Source organism: Nyctereutes procyonoides, unplaced genomic scaffold, assembly GCF_905146905.1.
Source record: "Nyctereutes procyonoides isolate TBG_1078 unplaced genomic scaffold, NYPRO_anot_genome, whole genome shotgun sequence".
NCBI classification, from domain to species: domain Eukaryota; kingdom Metazoa; phylum Chordata; class Mammalia; order Carnivora; family Canidae; genus Nyctereutes; species Nyctereutes procyonoides.
Window position 1 is genome coordinate 67960915 of NW_026575126.1, and position 15209 is coordinate 67976123.

At 57.9% G+C, this 15209-nt stretch overlaps 1 protein-coding gene across 1 annotated transcript; it reads left to right on the plus strand.

The window, feature by feature from the left end:
• Positions 1–1884: 1884 nt before the first annotated feature.
• ARPC1B (actin related protein 2/3 complex subunit 1B) lies at positions 1885–14823 on the plus strand. The gene is made up of 10 exons (XM_055341040.1): positions 1885–2003; positions 8866–8942; positions 9670–9774; positions 10207–10429; positions 11103–11210; positions 12100–12306; positions 12395–12470; positions 13196–13401; positions 14155–14245; positions 14487–14823. Exons 2-10 carry the CDS (start codon positions 8879–8881, stop codon positions 14523–14525), a joined length of 1119 nt encoding a protein of 372 aa, XP_055197015.1. The 5' UTR covers positions 1885–2003; positions 8866–8878; the 3' UTR covers positions 14526–14823.
• Positions 14824–15209: the final 386 nt, after the last annotated feature.

The following is a 15209-nucleotide window of genomic DNA, read 5'->3' on the forward strand; positions in this document are numbered from 1 at the left end:
GCTGGGTCTTTCCTCCACGACTGCAGGTCCCTGAGGGGGGTCCGCAGTGCTTATCCTGAGTTTGCTCACTTTGCAGAGTCCGAGATGGAGGCAGCCCTGCAAGAGGAGTGCCTTGTGCGAAGCTCATTTATCTAAGACTACTCGTCGGGGTTCCTTCCTTCATCCACTCATGCAGCAGGTGCACGAGGAGTGCTTCCCAAACGCCAGGTGCAGGAGGGCCTCCAGAGCAAAGCCAATCCGGTTCCCGCTCACAGAGTTTATAATCAGTTTTCACCATGAGGAGGTAACCCTCAGGTGTTTAGATGTGTCCGGATGCTTTTAGAGGTGGGTAACACAGTCCCAACCCAAACCAAGCTTAAACAGTAGACCTCGGCTCACCGGTCCGAGTGGTCTGAAACCTCTGGAAGCAGGTTGGGCTCAAGCTGACCAGTCAGAGTTTGACCAGGGTGCTGGTCATTTCTCTGGGATTTCCTCCACCTGAGCTCTATGTCATCTAGCTTCCCTTGTGGCTGTTCCACTTTCGTGTTCAGATTCATGCAGCTCACCCAGAAGAGTCTTCCCTCCCTTCCACCGCCACCACTACCATCATCATCATCATCATCATGTCCTGGGCTTGCTTTACCCTGGCCATCTGAGCTCATGAGCTCAGGACAGGGGACCCCAGGAGCCGATGGGGTTAGAGCCATCAGGCCCATGCCAGAGGTGGGGGTCAGCTCCCCCTGGGGTCAATCCCTGGGCATCTAGAAGCCAGGGAGGCAACAGATGTGCCCTCTGTGTTAAGTTGCACTTGTCCCCCACAAGAAGGGGGTGCTGGTACAGACCATCTGAAACTTTTTCTGTTCATCCCGCAGCCATGCTGGGACTGGCCACAGCTAGATGGGAGGGTGGTGCCAGCCCCTCAGAGTCTCAGCCAGGAAGGCTGCTGGCGGTCCTTTGGTCCTTTCAAACCATAGCCGAAGCTTGCTGAGTGCTCACTGCGCGCTCACTGCTGGAAGAGCTCCCACGTTTGGAGACATGGAATCCTCCCAGCCACCTGGCAGGGGCAGGATTCAGTGTTGATGGCAGCCGGGACTGGTGGGCGCAGGGTCTTGCTGGGAGCCCCGCAGTCACCTCCAGGGCAGAGCGGGTTGTGGACAGAGTGAGTGAGCTAAGAGACAAACCCTGCAGGGGGGGACAGGGTGGGAAAAGTGTTCCAGGAAAAAAGAAAACCATGTGTCAAAGCCCCGGGACCTGTCAGGGTGGGCGTCTGGCCCCAGATCCCCTGCCTCCGGAAAGACTAGAGAGCCCCAGTGCGGCTTGCTGCTGCCTGCTGCCTGCGCCTGGGAGGGAGGACTCCTGGGGAGGAGCCCCCCGCTGAGAGGGCGCAGGAGGGTTTTCGCCGGGGGCTCCCCCATCCGCGCAGCCACCTGGCCACATCTCCACCGATGAGGCAGAGGCTAAGGATGGAAAGACCCCTGGGGACCACTCGGCCCAAGACCCAAATGCAGTGGTCACAAGGCCACCAGGCAGCTGGGAGGCAGAAGTGGACTGCGGCGGAATCCAGGGGCAGGAAGTCGTCAGTGCGAGCCCGCGGGCACCCGGCCCCGGGAGGGTGCTGCGGCGGGCACGGAGGGGCGGGGGAGGGGCGGGGGCCGTCCGCCCGCCCGCCCGCGGGCACCCGGTTCCGGGCCTGCACTTGCCGCGCCCCGTGGCTATCGGCTCCGGGAGGAGGGATGGGGCGCACCCCGCCCAGCTGCCGCTCCGAGCCTCAGTTTCCCCACGCGTAAAGTTGCAAGGGGCGGTCGCGGATGAGCGCCGGGCGCCGGGGCTCCGCGCAGCCCCCACCCCGGATGGGTGGGCGGGGCCTGGGCTCTGGCCGCCACCCTGGTTGCCGCCCCGGTCCCCGCGGGGCTGAGGCTGAGGCCCCGCCCCCCGCCCACGAGGAAGTGGCTGCGGCGCCGCGCGGGGCCCAGAGCCGGTTCGGCGCGTCGACTGCCCAGAGTCCGCGGCCGGGGCGCCCCGAGGTGAGGGGCTGGGGGCCGCCCGGAGGGGAGGGGCGCCCGCAGGGGCTAGCGGGGAGTCGCCTGCAGGTGGGGAGGGTGCGGGGCGCCCGCGGGGGCGCAGGAGCGCGGGGAGGGGGGGCCCGGGTGAAGGGGCCCGGGGCGGGGGCTCGCCAGGTGCGTGGGGTCGCCTGGAGGTGAGAGCAGGGCGGGGGACGGCGGCCCGGGCCCGGGGTGGGCGGCCGCCTCGGGGCGAGGGAAGCGCGGGGCGCCCTGGCCCGACCCCCGCCGCCGCCCCGGCCCGCGCTCCCTGGCTCTACCCCGCGGCCGCTGCCCCCCGCTATTCCGGGCGGCGAGGGCCCCACGCCCAGTCACTTCCCCTCGATCCTCCAGCCTTCCGGGTTGCTCCGGCCGGGAAATGAGCTGGCGCCCCCGCCCACCTGGCCCCTCCCCCGCCCCCCGCCTGGCCCCCAGCCCTCCTCGCGCCCCGGGGCCGGGGCCGCCGACCTTACCCGGAGGGGGTCCCCCTTCGCCGGAGGCGGGGACCCAGCGGGGCCGCCCGGGGCGGTGACAGCAAGGCCGTTGGGACTAGCGGGGAGCCCGGAGCCCGGAGTCCGCCTAACGCGGGGCTGAGCTGGAGGCCGTCCGCGGGCTCCCCGCGCCTGGCAGGTGGTGCTGCCCCGCGGCCACGGGCACCGGTTCCCGGGAGGCCCCCGGGCCGGGGTTAAGCGCGCCAGCTTCCTTAGCAAGCCACCTGACGGCTCTGGACCTCAACCTTCCTCCTCTGTAAAATGGGGACCATTCACGTGGCGAGGCTTACCTGGGATAATGTGTGGAAGGCACTGGGTTGTGCCAGGCACACGCAGGGTACAGATCGGTGCTCTTCCTGCTGCCACTACCATTGTAGGGCCTGCCCGCACTTACCAAAGAGATTTGGGGGTCAGAATCCCAAACTGCCATGTAGGAGCTGTGTGGCTTTGAGAGATTCTTGTTTTATTTATTTATTTATTTATTTTTTTAAGATTTTATATCTCTGTTCATGAGAGACACACAGAAAGAGGCAGAGACACAGGCAGAGGGAGAAGCAGGCTCCCCGAGGGGAGCCTGATGTGGGACTCGATCATGGACCCCAGGATCATGACTTGAGCCAAAGGCAGATGCTCAACTACTGAGCCACCCAGGCATCCCCGATTCTTGACTCTGAGTCTTTTTCCTCATGTACAAAATGAAGGTCTAAAAAAACACGAAAGAAACCCAAAACAACCCTTTAGGCTTGCTCTTGGGGGTAAAAGAATGTATGTCAAAGCTGTGGGTAAAAATGCTGTGCATTTAAAGATGCCGATAAAGGTAGTTTATGTGTGTCTATGTACATAATCCACACAGGTCTTTTCAAATAGTTAAATGATATCCCAACATGTTAGTGTCACAATTTACTCTTGCCATATTTGTAGTCATCTGGATTTTTCCACCCTTCCACCATTCTGAAGGGGGTTATTATGAACATGTTTGCTTTAAAAAAAAAAAAAGGCGGTGGTTATTTTCTTAGCACCAAAATGAATCTATGCCACCAAAGAGTGTTAATTTTTAAGTTCCTGTTTGTGTTATTCTGCTTGTTCCTACCCAGTTGTTGAATTGTTTTTACATCGCTCTTCCGAAAGCCTGAACAAATGAGAATTTCAACACAACCCTGCCAACACTGAGTTTTATGTGTTTTTGGATTTTGTTTTGTTTGGATTGCTTTATTAGTACGCTTTATGGTGCTTTCTATGATTGTTTTCATTTGTGTGTCTTGACTTGATTTTTGCCTGGTTAAGACTTCAGGAGCAGAGTTGGGGAGGAGGTTTTGGCTGGTCTGGGGTGGCAAGGCCTATTCCATACACAACAGGAAGTTGAGTAACTGCTTAGCACGTGTACAAAATGGCTTACTGGCAACTCCCTGGAGCGTCTGAGCTGGGTGGGGACTTCCCTGAGTGCCTGTAGGGCCAAGATCCTGCTCCAGATGGCTCCTGCCTAGATTAGCCTCAGACACAGCCAAACCTCTGGCTTCAGAGAACCTTGGCCAGGTTTTTCTAGAAGCAATAAGGAACCTACAGCTAGTGAGTGCCTTGTCAGCCCCAACCTTTTCTGGTAGAGATGTGAAGGAAGTATTGGCTGAGGGCATCCAGTTGGTATGGAGAGTTAGAATTTGACCCTAGCGCTGTAAGGAAGGAGCCCTGAGGCCCTTGGTCAGGCAGCCCAAGGCTCTACCTGGCTTGCTTTGCTTTGAGGGGAGCTGAGTTCTTCCCAAGTGCTTCAGATTTCCAAGTTTTGCTAATCATTGGCCCTAATCAGGAAGAAAACAAAACAAAACTGAACACATACTCCCCAGTAAATATTTACAAATTGCATACATATGTCACTGAAATAATAAAGCATATTCATTCCTTGGAGCCTATCCCCTAAAGAAAAGGATGGGATTTATTCAATTTGCCTTCAAGAAATACGTATTGAACACCTGTTATGTGCCAGGAACTCTAATTGGTGCTGAGGATACGTGGGTGGACAAAGCACCTACCATGCCCCTAGATAGTTCACATCCATACCCCGGTGCATGGTCTCTGGCATGGCACCCTCTGGATGGAAACCACACTCTGGAGACCCAAAACCCCTCCCAGACCTCATGCCGCTCTTCCCTGTGCTCTCCCACGCCCAGCTCTGGGTAATCTCCAGCCCATTTGTACTGAGCCTTCACTGTGTGCTGAAAGGATGCAGGAGACGTGCCGCTGGGAACACAGAGATCCTGGCGTTAGGCTGGCAGAGGGGAGCCAGCTAGGGGAGACTCCACATTTGACCCACACTCCCCCAGCCTCTGTTTCTGGGATAATGAGGCACAGATCACTGCACGTGGACTCCAAGTCCCAACACGGTTCCTCTCTCTGTCCTCAACAGTCAAATGGGCCCATGGTGCTGGCTCACAGGGCTGCCTTGACAAGTGGGTGGGTGTCCTGGAGGCCACGGGCCTCAGCCTCCCTTTGTCTCCCCCTCCCCGGAGCCATTGCTGAGGCTTTGTGTTGTTAACAGGCTTGGGCAAAAGCAACTCTAGTTGCATAGTCTTTAGGGTGACTGGCTGGCAGTTGGTGCCTTCCCGTCCCCCCATGGAGGTTTTCCTGGGAAGGATTAAGTCAAAGTTCCCGCAGCAGGGGGTGGCCCAGTATGAAGGCTGTGTTGTTGCTGTGCCTGACCACGGGAACAATCCAGTGATTCTGCTCTAGGAGGATGTTGCCCTGAGGCAACAGTGGCCAGAGAAGCTACTCTTCTCTCTGGTTTGCCACTTCCTCATTTGTAACATGGGGGGTTGGGAGTCATTGCGGAGGCCCTGCTGGTTTTAGTTGCTTTGCAGAAGTTATGAAAAGGAGGAAAATGCACCTTCTCTCCCAGCCCCTTCACCCGTATCTACCCCCTACGCCCTTTAAGATGTTAGTTAATTCCATGTACTATGAGTATTTCTATCTGAATTCATGCTAAAGTGTGGTTGGCTGATAGATGTGATCTGAACTACCCCCGCCCCCCGCCTGTCCCGCTGTGCCTGTGGCCCCTTTCTCTCCCACTTGCAGATCTTTAGATCCCAGGAAACCATGGTCAGGGCTCCCAAAGTCCTCTTGGCTGTGTTACTCACTAGTATGGGGGCTGCCATCTTCAGCAGACTCAACCTCTCCATCCTCACAGCCTGGAACTCTGGAACATACACTAAACAGGCTCTTACAGCCTGGCCCACACTTCTAGATACTCTTACCAAGACCCTGCAAGGAGCAGAGACCTGCAGCTGCACCGTGTGGGAAGTTGCATTCTGCTGCCTAGCTGTGGGCCCAGAGACCCCCCCGGGCTGTAGCCCCAGGGCTTCTTGCTTCCGGGCCACCAGGGGCTGAAGGGGCAGTGGCTGGCTGGCCTCTACCCTGGTTCAGCGGCCAACAAGAGCCTGGCTGGTGTGTGGGAGTGAGCCTCTGGCCTGATCTATGCCTCCCTGGCAGTGATGGAAAAGGGAGGGGTGAGCAGATGAGCACAGATGGACCTGCTACTCCCACTTCTCAGTCTTGTGGTCTGTGGTATGGATGGTGATGAAGGGCTCCAGCCAAGCTGGATGCCAGTGCTGACCCAGCCCAGAGGCACCGGAAGTGCTGAGGAAAGTCCCCATTAAGCCTGCTGACCTGAGCTGAGGGCCCCCAAAGCACCACTTCCGGGGCCTTTGCCTTCCACAAGAGGCCTTATAAGGACAGGCTGGGGAAGCAGCCCTGGTGGGAGCACTGTGCTTGTGTGTGTGTGTGTGTGTGTGTGTGTGTGCGCTTGTGTGTGTGTGTGTTTGTGTGTGTGCACGCATGAGGCTGAACACAGGGAAGGAGGAGTGTCTTGTGTATACACGTGCAAGGCTGAACACATGGGAGCGTGTGCGGCCTGAGCCTGGGCTGTGGACTGAGCAGTGTGGACTGAGGACTCACTTGGTGCCGAGCTCTAAGCATGTCCCTGCCCTGTACGTGCACGTGTGTCTCCGTGAGACAGACCTGGGCTGCCCCAGGAACCTTCCAGAGCTTCCTGCTATAAAGGAAAATTTTGCATCTGGGGCTGGCAGGAGGAGCAGGGACCGCAGTTGGTGAGCCCAGGGTCAGGGAGCCAGGCCCCACAGGATCCCTGGTGCCGCCTGGGGCCAGCTTGTCCCAGAGCCCTGGATTGCCCGGCTGTGCAGTAGGCTACATGCAGTTCGTCCCTCCCTGGCCTCAGGGCCCTGGCTCAGCGCTGGGCCTTCCCACAAGGCCTCCTGGCCAGCCATGTGGGTAAGCTCAGCCTGAACAGGTGGCCCTTCTTCTGTGGGGCCAGGTAGGTGCTCCCTAGTTTCCGGGGGGTTCCAGGGCCCAGGCCCAGAACTAGGGGGAAGCCTTTTTTAGCCCCATCCATGGGATGCGGAGCTGCCAACTGGTGGGGGAGGCAGCCAGGCTCCTGGTGACACTTGCCAGGTGTGACTGGGCAGGTAGCTTCCCCTCACTGAGCCCCAGCCTCTCCATCTGTCACTGGGGCTGTGGCATCCGAGCACTGAAGTCCAGAACACCTGGGGTGAGGGGATGAGTGTAATAGGTAAAGGGCTTAGAGCCTACTTATCTTGATGAGTGCTGAGCAACCTATAGAATTGAGTGACTATATTATATTTTATACCTGAAATGAATATAACATTGTCAAGTATACTGGATTTAAAAAATGCCTGGACTGCTTAGAGCTGGCAAGTAAGGAGCATTCAGGAAATGGTGGTGTGTGGCTTTTTTTTTTTTTAAGATTATATTTATTTATTTATTTATGAAAGACACAGAGAGAGGCAGAGACACAGGCAGCGGAAGAAGGAGGCTCCCTTTGGGGAACCTGATACAGGACTGCTCCCAGGACCCCAGGATCATGACCTGAGCCAAAGGCAGATGCTCAACCAGTGAGCCACCCAGGTGCCCCAGTGGTGGGGTTTTGTGTGTGTTTGTGTTTTTAAAGATTTTAAGTAATCTCCACCCCCAACATGGGGCTTGAACTCACAACCCTCTACCAACTGAGCTGGCCAGGCACCCCAGTAGTGTTTTGGTGGTTTTTTTTTTTTTTTAATTTTTTAATAAAGAGCTTATCGAGCACCTACTGCGTGCCAAGCATCTAGGCACTGGGGAAAGCAGTGTGGACAAGTGAAACCTGTCTGCATCAAGCTCGGCAAGGCCCAGCTGGGCGAGAAAGGCAGCCGGCGACGTGGATGAGGTCCCTGTAACAAATGGTCAATAGTGGGAATTGTGGGAATTCAGTCCAGAATAGGGAGTGCTGGGGCGGGGACGGCGGCTGCAGTTTTGAATCAGTGGCCAGAGATGGTCAGAGAGGCCTCGCTGTGACGGTGGCATTGGGACGTGAAGGGGAAACGCGGGGCTGGCCGTGGAGGCCCCTGGGGGAAGAGCTCTGGAGGCGGGGTAACAGCCGGTGCCAAGGCCCAAGGCCCCTGTGCCCCGGGATTAGCCACTGGGCTAGCTGGGGAGACTGAATCCTGCACGGGTGGGTCAGGGCTGGGTGTCACCCCATGGGGGCTGGGTCTCCTGAACACCTACCGGGTGCCGGGTGAGGAGAGAATGGGTTTGAGGAAGTGATGTGCACTCTGGGCCTTTCTAGAGGAGTAGGACTTTGCCAAATGGAACAGGGGTGGGCAGAGCTGGGTGTGGGGGGGAGGGGACTGCCCCTCACCCACTGTGCTGGGGATCCCACCTCACCTCAGGTGCAGTGGGCACCCCTGAAGCTCAGTGGCAGTGGGGGGAGGCTGGGGAGGTGCAGTCAGCGCAGGGGTGCTGCCCTCTGTACCCACCTTCACCCCACAGTCCAGCCACCCACTTGGGGCCCAGTCCCGCCCCTCCTCCCTATGGAAGGAGCAGTAAGTGGTTTTCTGGATGAAGATGGGTTATGTCTGTGTGGGTCTGTGCCCTCACCTGCAGGCCGGCTTCCTCCCCTCCCTCTCCAGAGAACCAGAGCTCTGGGTGGGGAAGGCTGCGGGCTGTGCGCTGGTGCCCCTCTCATTTCATTCTCACTCCATCCTTTTTTTTTTTTTTTAAGATTTTATTTATTTGAACGAGTGAGCGCACAATATGGGGGGAGGGGCAGGCTCCCTGCTGAGCAGGACCCAGGATCAGGACCTGAGCCCAATGCAGACACTTAATGGACTCAGCCACCCAGGTGCCCTTCACTCTGCTCCTCTGCCAGGTTGGGGGGGGGCCTCTACCCTTGAGGAAACTGAGGCACAGATGATGAGCACAGGTGACCCGGGTCAGGGTCAGCACACCGCACTCATGGGAAGGCGGGGCCGGGACCAGAGCTGGGGCTGACTCGGGGTCCCTTCCTCTCTATGGCACAGGAGCTAAGCGGCCATGGCCTACCACAGCTTCCTGGTGGAGCCCATCAGCTGCCACGCCTGGAACAAGGACCGCACCCGTGAGTGCTGTGCGCGACCCACAGGATGACATGGGGCAGGAGGCCCCCCGGACTGTGTGCGGGCAGTAAAACAGCCAGGCGCCCCGGACTGGGGCTCGGAGGGCTGGTCGGCCCCCTCCTGTGCCTCCAGTCCTGAGGGTGTAAGAGGGACGAGCCCTGGGGACGTGCAGGGGCAGCCAGCGAGGGGCACTTGAGTGGACGCCAGAGCACAGCCCTGCGTCCAGCTCCGGTGCAGGTCCTGCTCAGGCTCCCAGACTGGGGGTGGGGGGTGGGGGGTGGGTCGGGAGTGGTGGTGGAATGAAGACAGCCTGGAGAGAAACACGAGAGGATGAGGGGAAAGCACTGGAGGCGAGGTGCTGGTTTAGAACAGGTGGCCAGGGGGTCTTTTGGAGGTGAGGGAGGCAGCCATGCCATAGGCCCCACAGCGGGAGAGCCTGGCATTGTCAGGAACAGCAAGCAGCCCAGGGCTGGAGTTGGGGAGCAGAGGGGGGTAGCTCCCCTGCTGTGGGGGTGCCTGCGGGTAGTGGGTACTGGTGAAGGATGGCTAGTCCCAGGGGAGGGGGGGCAGGGTGCTTCAAGGAACTCTGCACCAAGGCAGGGGGTGAAGGACCATGTGTTGCCCAAGTGGCGTGAAGGGTGCTCCTGGTAGAGGGGTGTCATGAGGGAAGGGGGAACCAGGGCATGCACCCCACCTCCTACTACCTACCCCTACCCTTCTCTCCTGCAGAGATTGCCATCTGCCCCAACAACCACGAGGTGCACATCTATGAGAAGAGCGGGGCCAAGTGGGTCAAGGTGCATGAGCTCAAGGAACACAATGGGCAGGTGACAGGTATGTCAGACTGACTGGGATCACTCTCTTGAAAGGAGATGGGATGATGCAGGGCCAGCCAGTCACTCTCCCAATCACTGTTAGGATAATTTGGGTTGCGAGTAACACAACCAGTATTTCAAACTGGCTTAAGTTACAAAGGGATGATGTTGGCTTATGTTACTGAAAAACTGAAGATGTTTCTGGGCTTCAGGAAAAGGCTTGATCCAGCAGCTCAGCTCAGCATTACCAAGAACTCATTTATTTTCTGTCTCTTGGCTTTCCAGCACATTTGGTGATATTTTGGGAGCCGTAACACTCTCAGTATCAGTTCTACAGGCATCCCGTGGAGCAGCTCTCATCCAGATTATGGCCTCTAAGCCCCTCCTATGTGGATGCCAGAGAGCCACCTCTGCTTGGATGGCTTCAGCCTGTTTCCTCCCCATTCCACAGGCATTGACTGGGCCCCTGAGAGTAACCGAATTGTGACCTGTGGCACAGACCGCAATGCCTACGTATGGACGCTGAAGGGCCGCACATGGAAGCCCACACTAGTCATCCTGCGGATCAACCGGGCTGCCCGCTGTGTGCGCTGGGCCCCCCATGAGAACAAGTTTGCTGTGGGGAGTGGCTCCCGTGTCATCTCCATCTGCTATTTTGAGCAGGAAAATGACTGGTGAGTGCCCAGGTAGGGTCAGAGTCAGTTTGGAGGGATCCCGGGGCCACCGACCAAAAGGTGTTGGGACTAGTGTCCCAGAAAGTACTGGACAGAGTTTCAGGAACCTTGTTCACATGACACTGGGGAAGAATGTCCTCTCTGGACCTTGTAGGGGAGGCAAAGGAGCACTCCCACAGCCCTGTCTCAGTATTGAGGGCACAGACCACAGCAGGACCACCTCTGTGGGCACTGCACAAGGCCCTGCACAAAGCCTGGTACTCACTCCCTGACTGCCCCTTGGACTGGGCATCAGTTGTCCCCACTTTTCAGATGAGCAAAGTAAGGCTCCATAAGGTCACTTGTCCAAGATGTCCAGCCTGTCATGGTCCAGGGCCACATCATCATCTTTTCCTCTGGGTCCCTGTAGGCAGAGCCTAGGCTGGAATCTGGGAGACCTGAAATCGAATTCTGCCCTGGCCAATTAGCTGCTGTGTGACTGAGCCGGTCCCAGGGTTGTCATGAAGCTTAAGGGAGACCAGGGATGGAGTTCCCACCTGGAGGGCACCCAGTACCCTACCAGCCTGATCCAGGCCCCTCCCTCTGGGGACCTTGGGGGTCTGCAGGGCCGCGTGGGAGTGTAGAGTCCCTGGGGTGCTGAAGCTACCAGTCCCCCTCCCCTCCGTATGTCCAGGTGGGTGTGCAAGCACATCAAGAAGCCCATTCGCTCCACGGTCCTCAGCCTGGACTGGCACCCCAACAATGTGCTGTTGGCCGCGGGCTCCTGTGACTTCAAGTGCAGGTGAGCCGACGTCAGCCCAGGAACCGGGGACTGGAAGGTGGAGGGAGCCCTGTGGGGGGATCTGGGGCCTCAGTCTTGCATCTGTGATGTTTACTTTTGGAGGGGTCGCCACTGGGTCCTGTCTCTGGGCCATGGAGAGACTTGGCAGGATGCACCGCACCCCTTACCACTGCTTAATGGCAGCGAGAACTCTTTCCTAGGCCCTCCCGTCCTTGTTTCCTTGTCTTACATCCCAAGGACAAGGAGTGGCTTCTACCTTCTCACACTAAGGCATACGTGACCGAGAAGCAACACACCTGCCTTGTCACCTTGAGCCTGGAATATAGTCTCCAGTTGCCATTGGCTGTTTTTACTTCTGGGCGCAGCTCCTGTGGGCCTCCCAAGGCCTGGGTCTCTGCTCCAGCAGGCACCAGGACGCCTTTGGAGGCCCGGGACATAGAGACAGTAATGTCCTGCTGAGGCTCTGTTGGTGGGCGGGGAGCTGGTGATCTGTCCGGTGACCCCAAGCTGGCCCTGGGACAGAGAGGGCGTTAACATGTGCTGGCTAGAGCTGCGGGAAGGCGGTCTGGGCTGGCAAGTTGCAGAGCAGGGAGGAGGAGAAGGGAGCATAGGCGCCAGCATGGTGGAGACCAGGACAGCCCCAGGGGCTGTGTCAGGTTGTTAGTCCTCAGATGAGGGCCCCAGGGCCCTGGGAGTTCATGGGCGACCTCCTGGCCCCATTCTGCTGCAGAGGGCACCGAGGCCCAGATTGGCCCAAGCATGAGGACTCAGGCCATGAAGAGCTGGCTCTGGTTCCCACCGGTTCCGGGCTGAGCACTGTGACCTCACCAGGTGGGTCTGGGAGAGACGCCCCAGTCATGGAGGTCTGTTTCTTGCTCTGCCCTGGCAGGATCTTCTCGGCCTACATCAAGGAGGTGGAGGAGCGGCCAGCACCCACCCCGTGGGGCTCCAAGATGCCCTTTGGGGAGCTGATGTTTGAGTCTAGCAGTAGCTGTGGCTGGGTGCACGGTGTCTGCTTTTCGGCCAGTGGCAGCCGCGTGGCCTGGGTCAGCCACGACAGCACCGTGTGCCTAGCCGATGCCGACAAGAAAATGGCGTGAGTAAAGGCCATGGGGGGCAGCAGGGGGGTGACGGGCACAGGGCAGGAGGGGCTGGAGTGGCTGACCTCTGTCTCTCTCTCTCAGTGTTGCCACTCTGGCCTCTGAAACGCTGCCACTGCTGGCCCTGACCTTCATCACAGAAAACAGTCTGGTGGCAGCGGTGAGGCGGGGAGAGGGAGAGAGGGAGGGGTGATGAGGGTGGCCCTTTACTGGTTCCCTGCTCCCCCTCCCCCAGCCCCTAGTCTTTTTTTCCTTCCTGGTCCAAATAGGCCGGGAGGGGCCACCTGGTCTCTAGCATGCTCCCTGGCTGCTGTGAAGGGAGAAGGGGGAGCAGAAAATTGTGCCCTGCACTCTAGGGTTTCTGCTTCCCTACTAACTCTGGCTGTGTGGGGGCAGCACAGTTGGGAACACACGTCCAGAAGGGCACTGCCCTCCATCCTTCTGCCCACTGATCTCTCCAATCCCTTTTCACCCCTCAACAAACCTCAGGTCCCGGGGGGGATCAGGCCTGGTTTGCCTACAGAAGCATCCAGCTATGGGCCTTTGCCCAGAGTGGGTGTAACCGGTTGGGCAGGGCAGAAGGTCCCCAAGCTTCTAGGAGAGTCTTGGACAAGTTTTCTCAACTGGGTGTTGGCCTTACCAGGGGAGGGGGCACCCCTAGATGCACCCCAGCATGTGGTCCCTGTTGGTATGCCTGGGGTCAGCATAGCTGTCTCTGAACTGGCACTGGCTTCCCGGTAGCTCCACCCAAGTCCTGCCACCCGGCTTCTGGCCAGACAGCCCCCATCTGTCACGCCTGGTCTCCAGCCTGTTGACTCACACCGAAGATAGGGGTGCTATGCCAGCCCTCGGGCCTGCTCCAATGATACCCCCACCCTATTGCAGGGCCACGACTGTTTTCCGGTGCTGTTTACCTATGACAGCACCACAGGGACACTGAGTTCTGGTGGGCGGCTGGACGTGCCCAAGCAAAGCTCGCAGCGTGGCCTGACCGCCCGAGAGCGCTTCCAGAACCTGGACAAGAAGGCGAGCTCAGAGGGCAGCGTGGCTTCTGGCTCCGGCCTGGACTCACTGCATAAGAACAGCGTGAGGTGAGAGCGGGACTGATGCCACTGGGAGGAGAAATAAAGCCAAAGTAGGGGCTGGAGGCCCTGACTGAGGAAATGGGGTGACCCTCTAGGTTGCACAAAAATAACATCGGGCCAGGATGCAAACCCAGCAGTGGGTGTGCTCTGCATTTTTTGAACATGGCTGTGTAGAAGAAGGTCTGTGGGACGACCAGAGGGCACCCAACCCTGCAGGGCAGGGCTGAGGCTGAAGTGGTCCTGCTGTTGCCTCCTTGTGCAACTAGGCAGGATGAAGAGAAATTATCCACAACGCTCCAATCCTGCCAGCCACAGGTGTCCACCCTGCAGCAACCTGGGAAGACTTCCTGACTTGACCCCTTGGCTGGGTGACCCCCTCCCATGGCCATCAGGCCCAGTGTTTTCAGAGTAACCCCTGAGCCCAGCCTTCAGGGCTTATCGGAATGACCCCGCATGTCCTCCCAGCTCCAGGTTTTGCTTTGTGCCCCCATCCTGCTCCACGGTCACCCCGGACATTCCCCCACACACATGTGATTCATGCCGTTGCACATCTGGCTCTATTTCCCTGGGTTTCCCTTGGCACCTTGCACATTCCTGCTCCTCCTCAAAGCAGACTCATGCAACCCCCCGGGCCACCTCCCGGGCTCTGTGCTGAGCACCCCAACTGTACATCCCAGTGCTTCTCACTGGAGTTGGCTGCTCCCCAGAGGGCAAGCAGGGCTCCAGCTGGGACCCGTCAAGCCCCCCTCTTCTTTGCAGCCAGATCTCGGTGCTCAGCGGGGGCAAGGCTGAGTGCTCACAGTTCTGCACCACAGGAATGGATGGTGGCATGAGCATCTGGGATGTGAAGGTGAGTCCTAGCCCACCATGGCCCTTCCTCCCCCTCGTCCTCCCTGGAAAGCCCTCTCCTTCCCTACAGAAGAAAGGCACTTCTTTGGGATGAATAAGAGGGAAGAGTAGCACCACCCTGGGCACCTCCCTTTAGGGCTGGATTAAAACCAACTCTGTCCAGCTCCAAAGCCCAGGTTCTCTGTCCTCTGCCTGGCTGGACCACTGTGAGAACCAGCCTGTCTGTTCTGCTGTCTTTCCAGAGCTTGGAATCAGCCTTGAAGGACCTCAAGATCAAATGACCCATGAGGAATATGTTGCCCTCATCCCCACTGCTGGGGAAGGGGGTCAGGAAGGCTAAGGGTCGCTTTGCTGAATGTTTCTAGGGTAGTAGTCTGGGTCCCCCTGGAGACTGCTCCAGCCAGAGGGGAGGGCAAAGTGGGGAGGGGCGGGAAGCTTTTCTTACCTATTGAAGGAACATATGTCTTTTTGTCAGAGAAATGTTTTCATTTATTGTTAAAAACAAAAATGTTCCCAAAGCACTGTGCTGGTCATGAACTGCTTCAAAAACATGGAGGTAATAAAAAAGCAATCTTAGAACTGGTCTCCTGTGTTTGGGAGAAGTCCGTATTTGCATGGGCACAGGTAGCTTGCTTCTGCTTACCAGCAAAATTGATCCTTAAACCTAAAGATCTTCTCCTGAATACTTCCTTTCCCCTGTAGTCCTGCAGGGGGTGGGGGTGGGGGGGCAGACCCTGGTGGCTGTCACTCTGTAGTCACAGTCCTAGACCAGTGGTTGCACACCTTTCCAGGCTGCTTCTGGGCTTTAATGGAAATTGATGTTTGCAGCTGGTTTCTGATAAATGTGCTCATTTCCTCAATTTCCCCCCACTCATTCCTATTTCACTCAGAGGGCCTCCTTCTAGTTTAACACAAGCTTCTCACTTACCTATTTATTCAGTCATAGCTGCGTCATTACATCCACA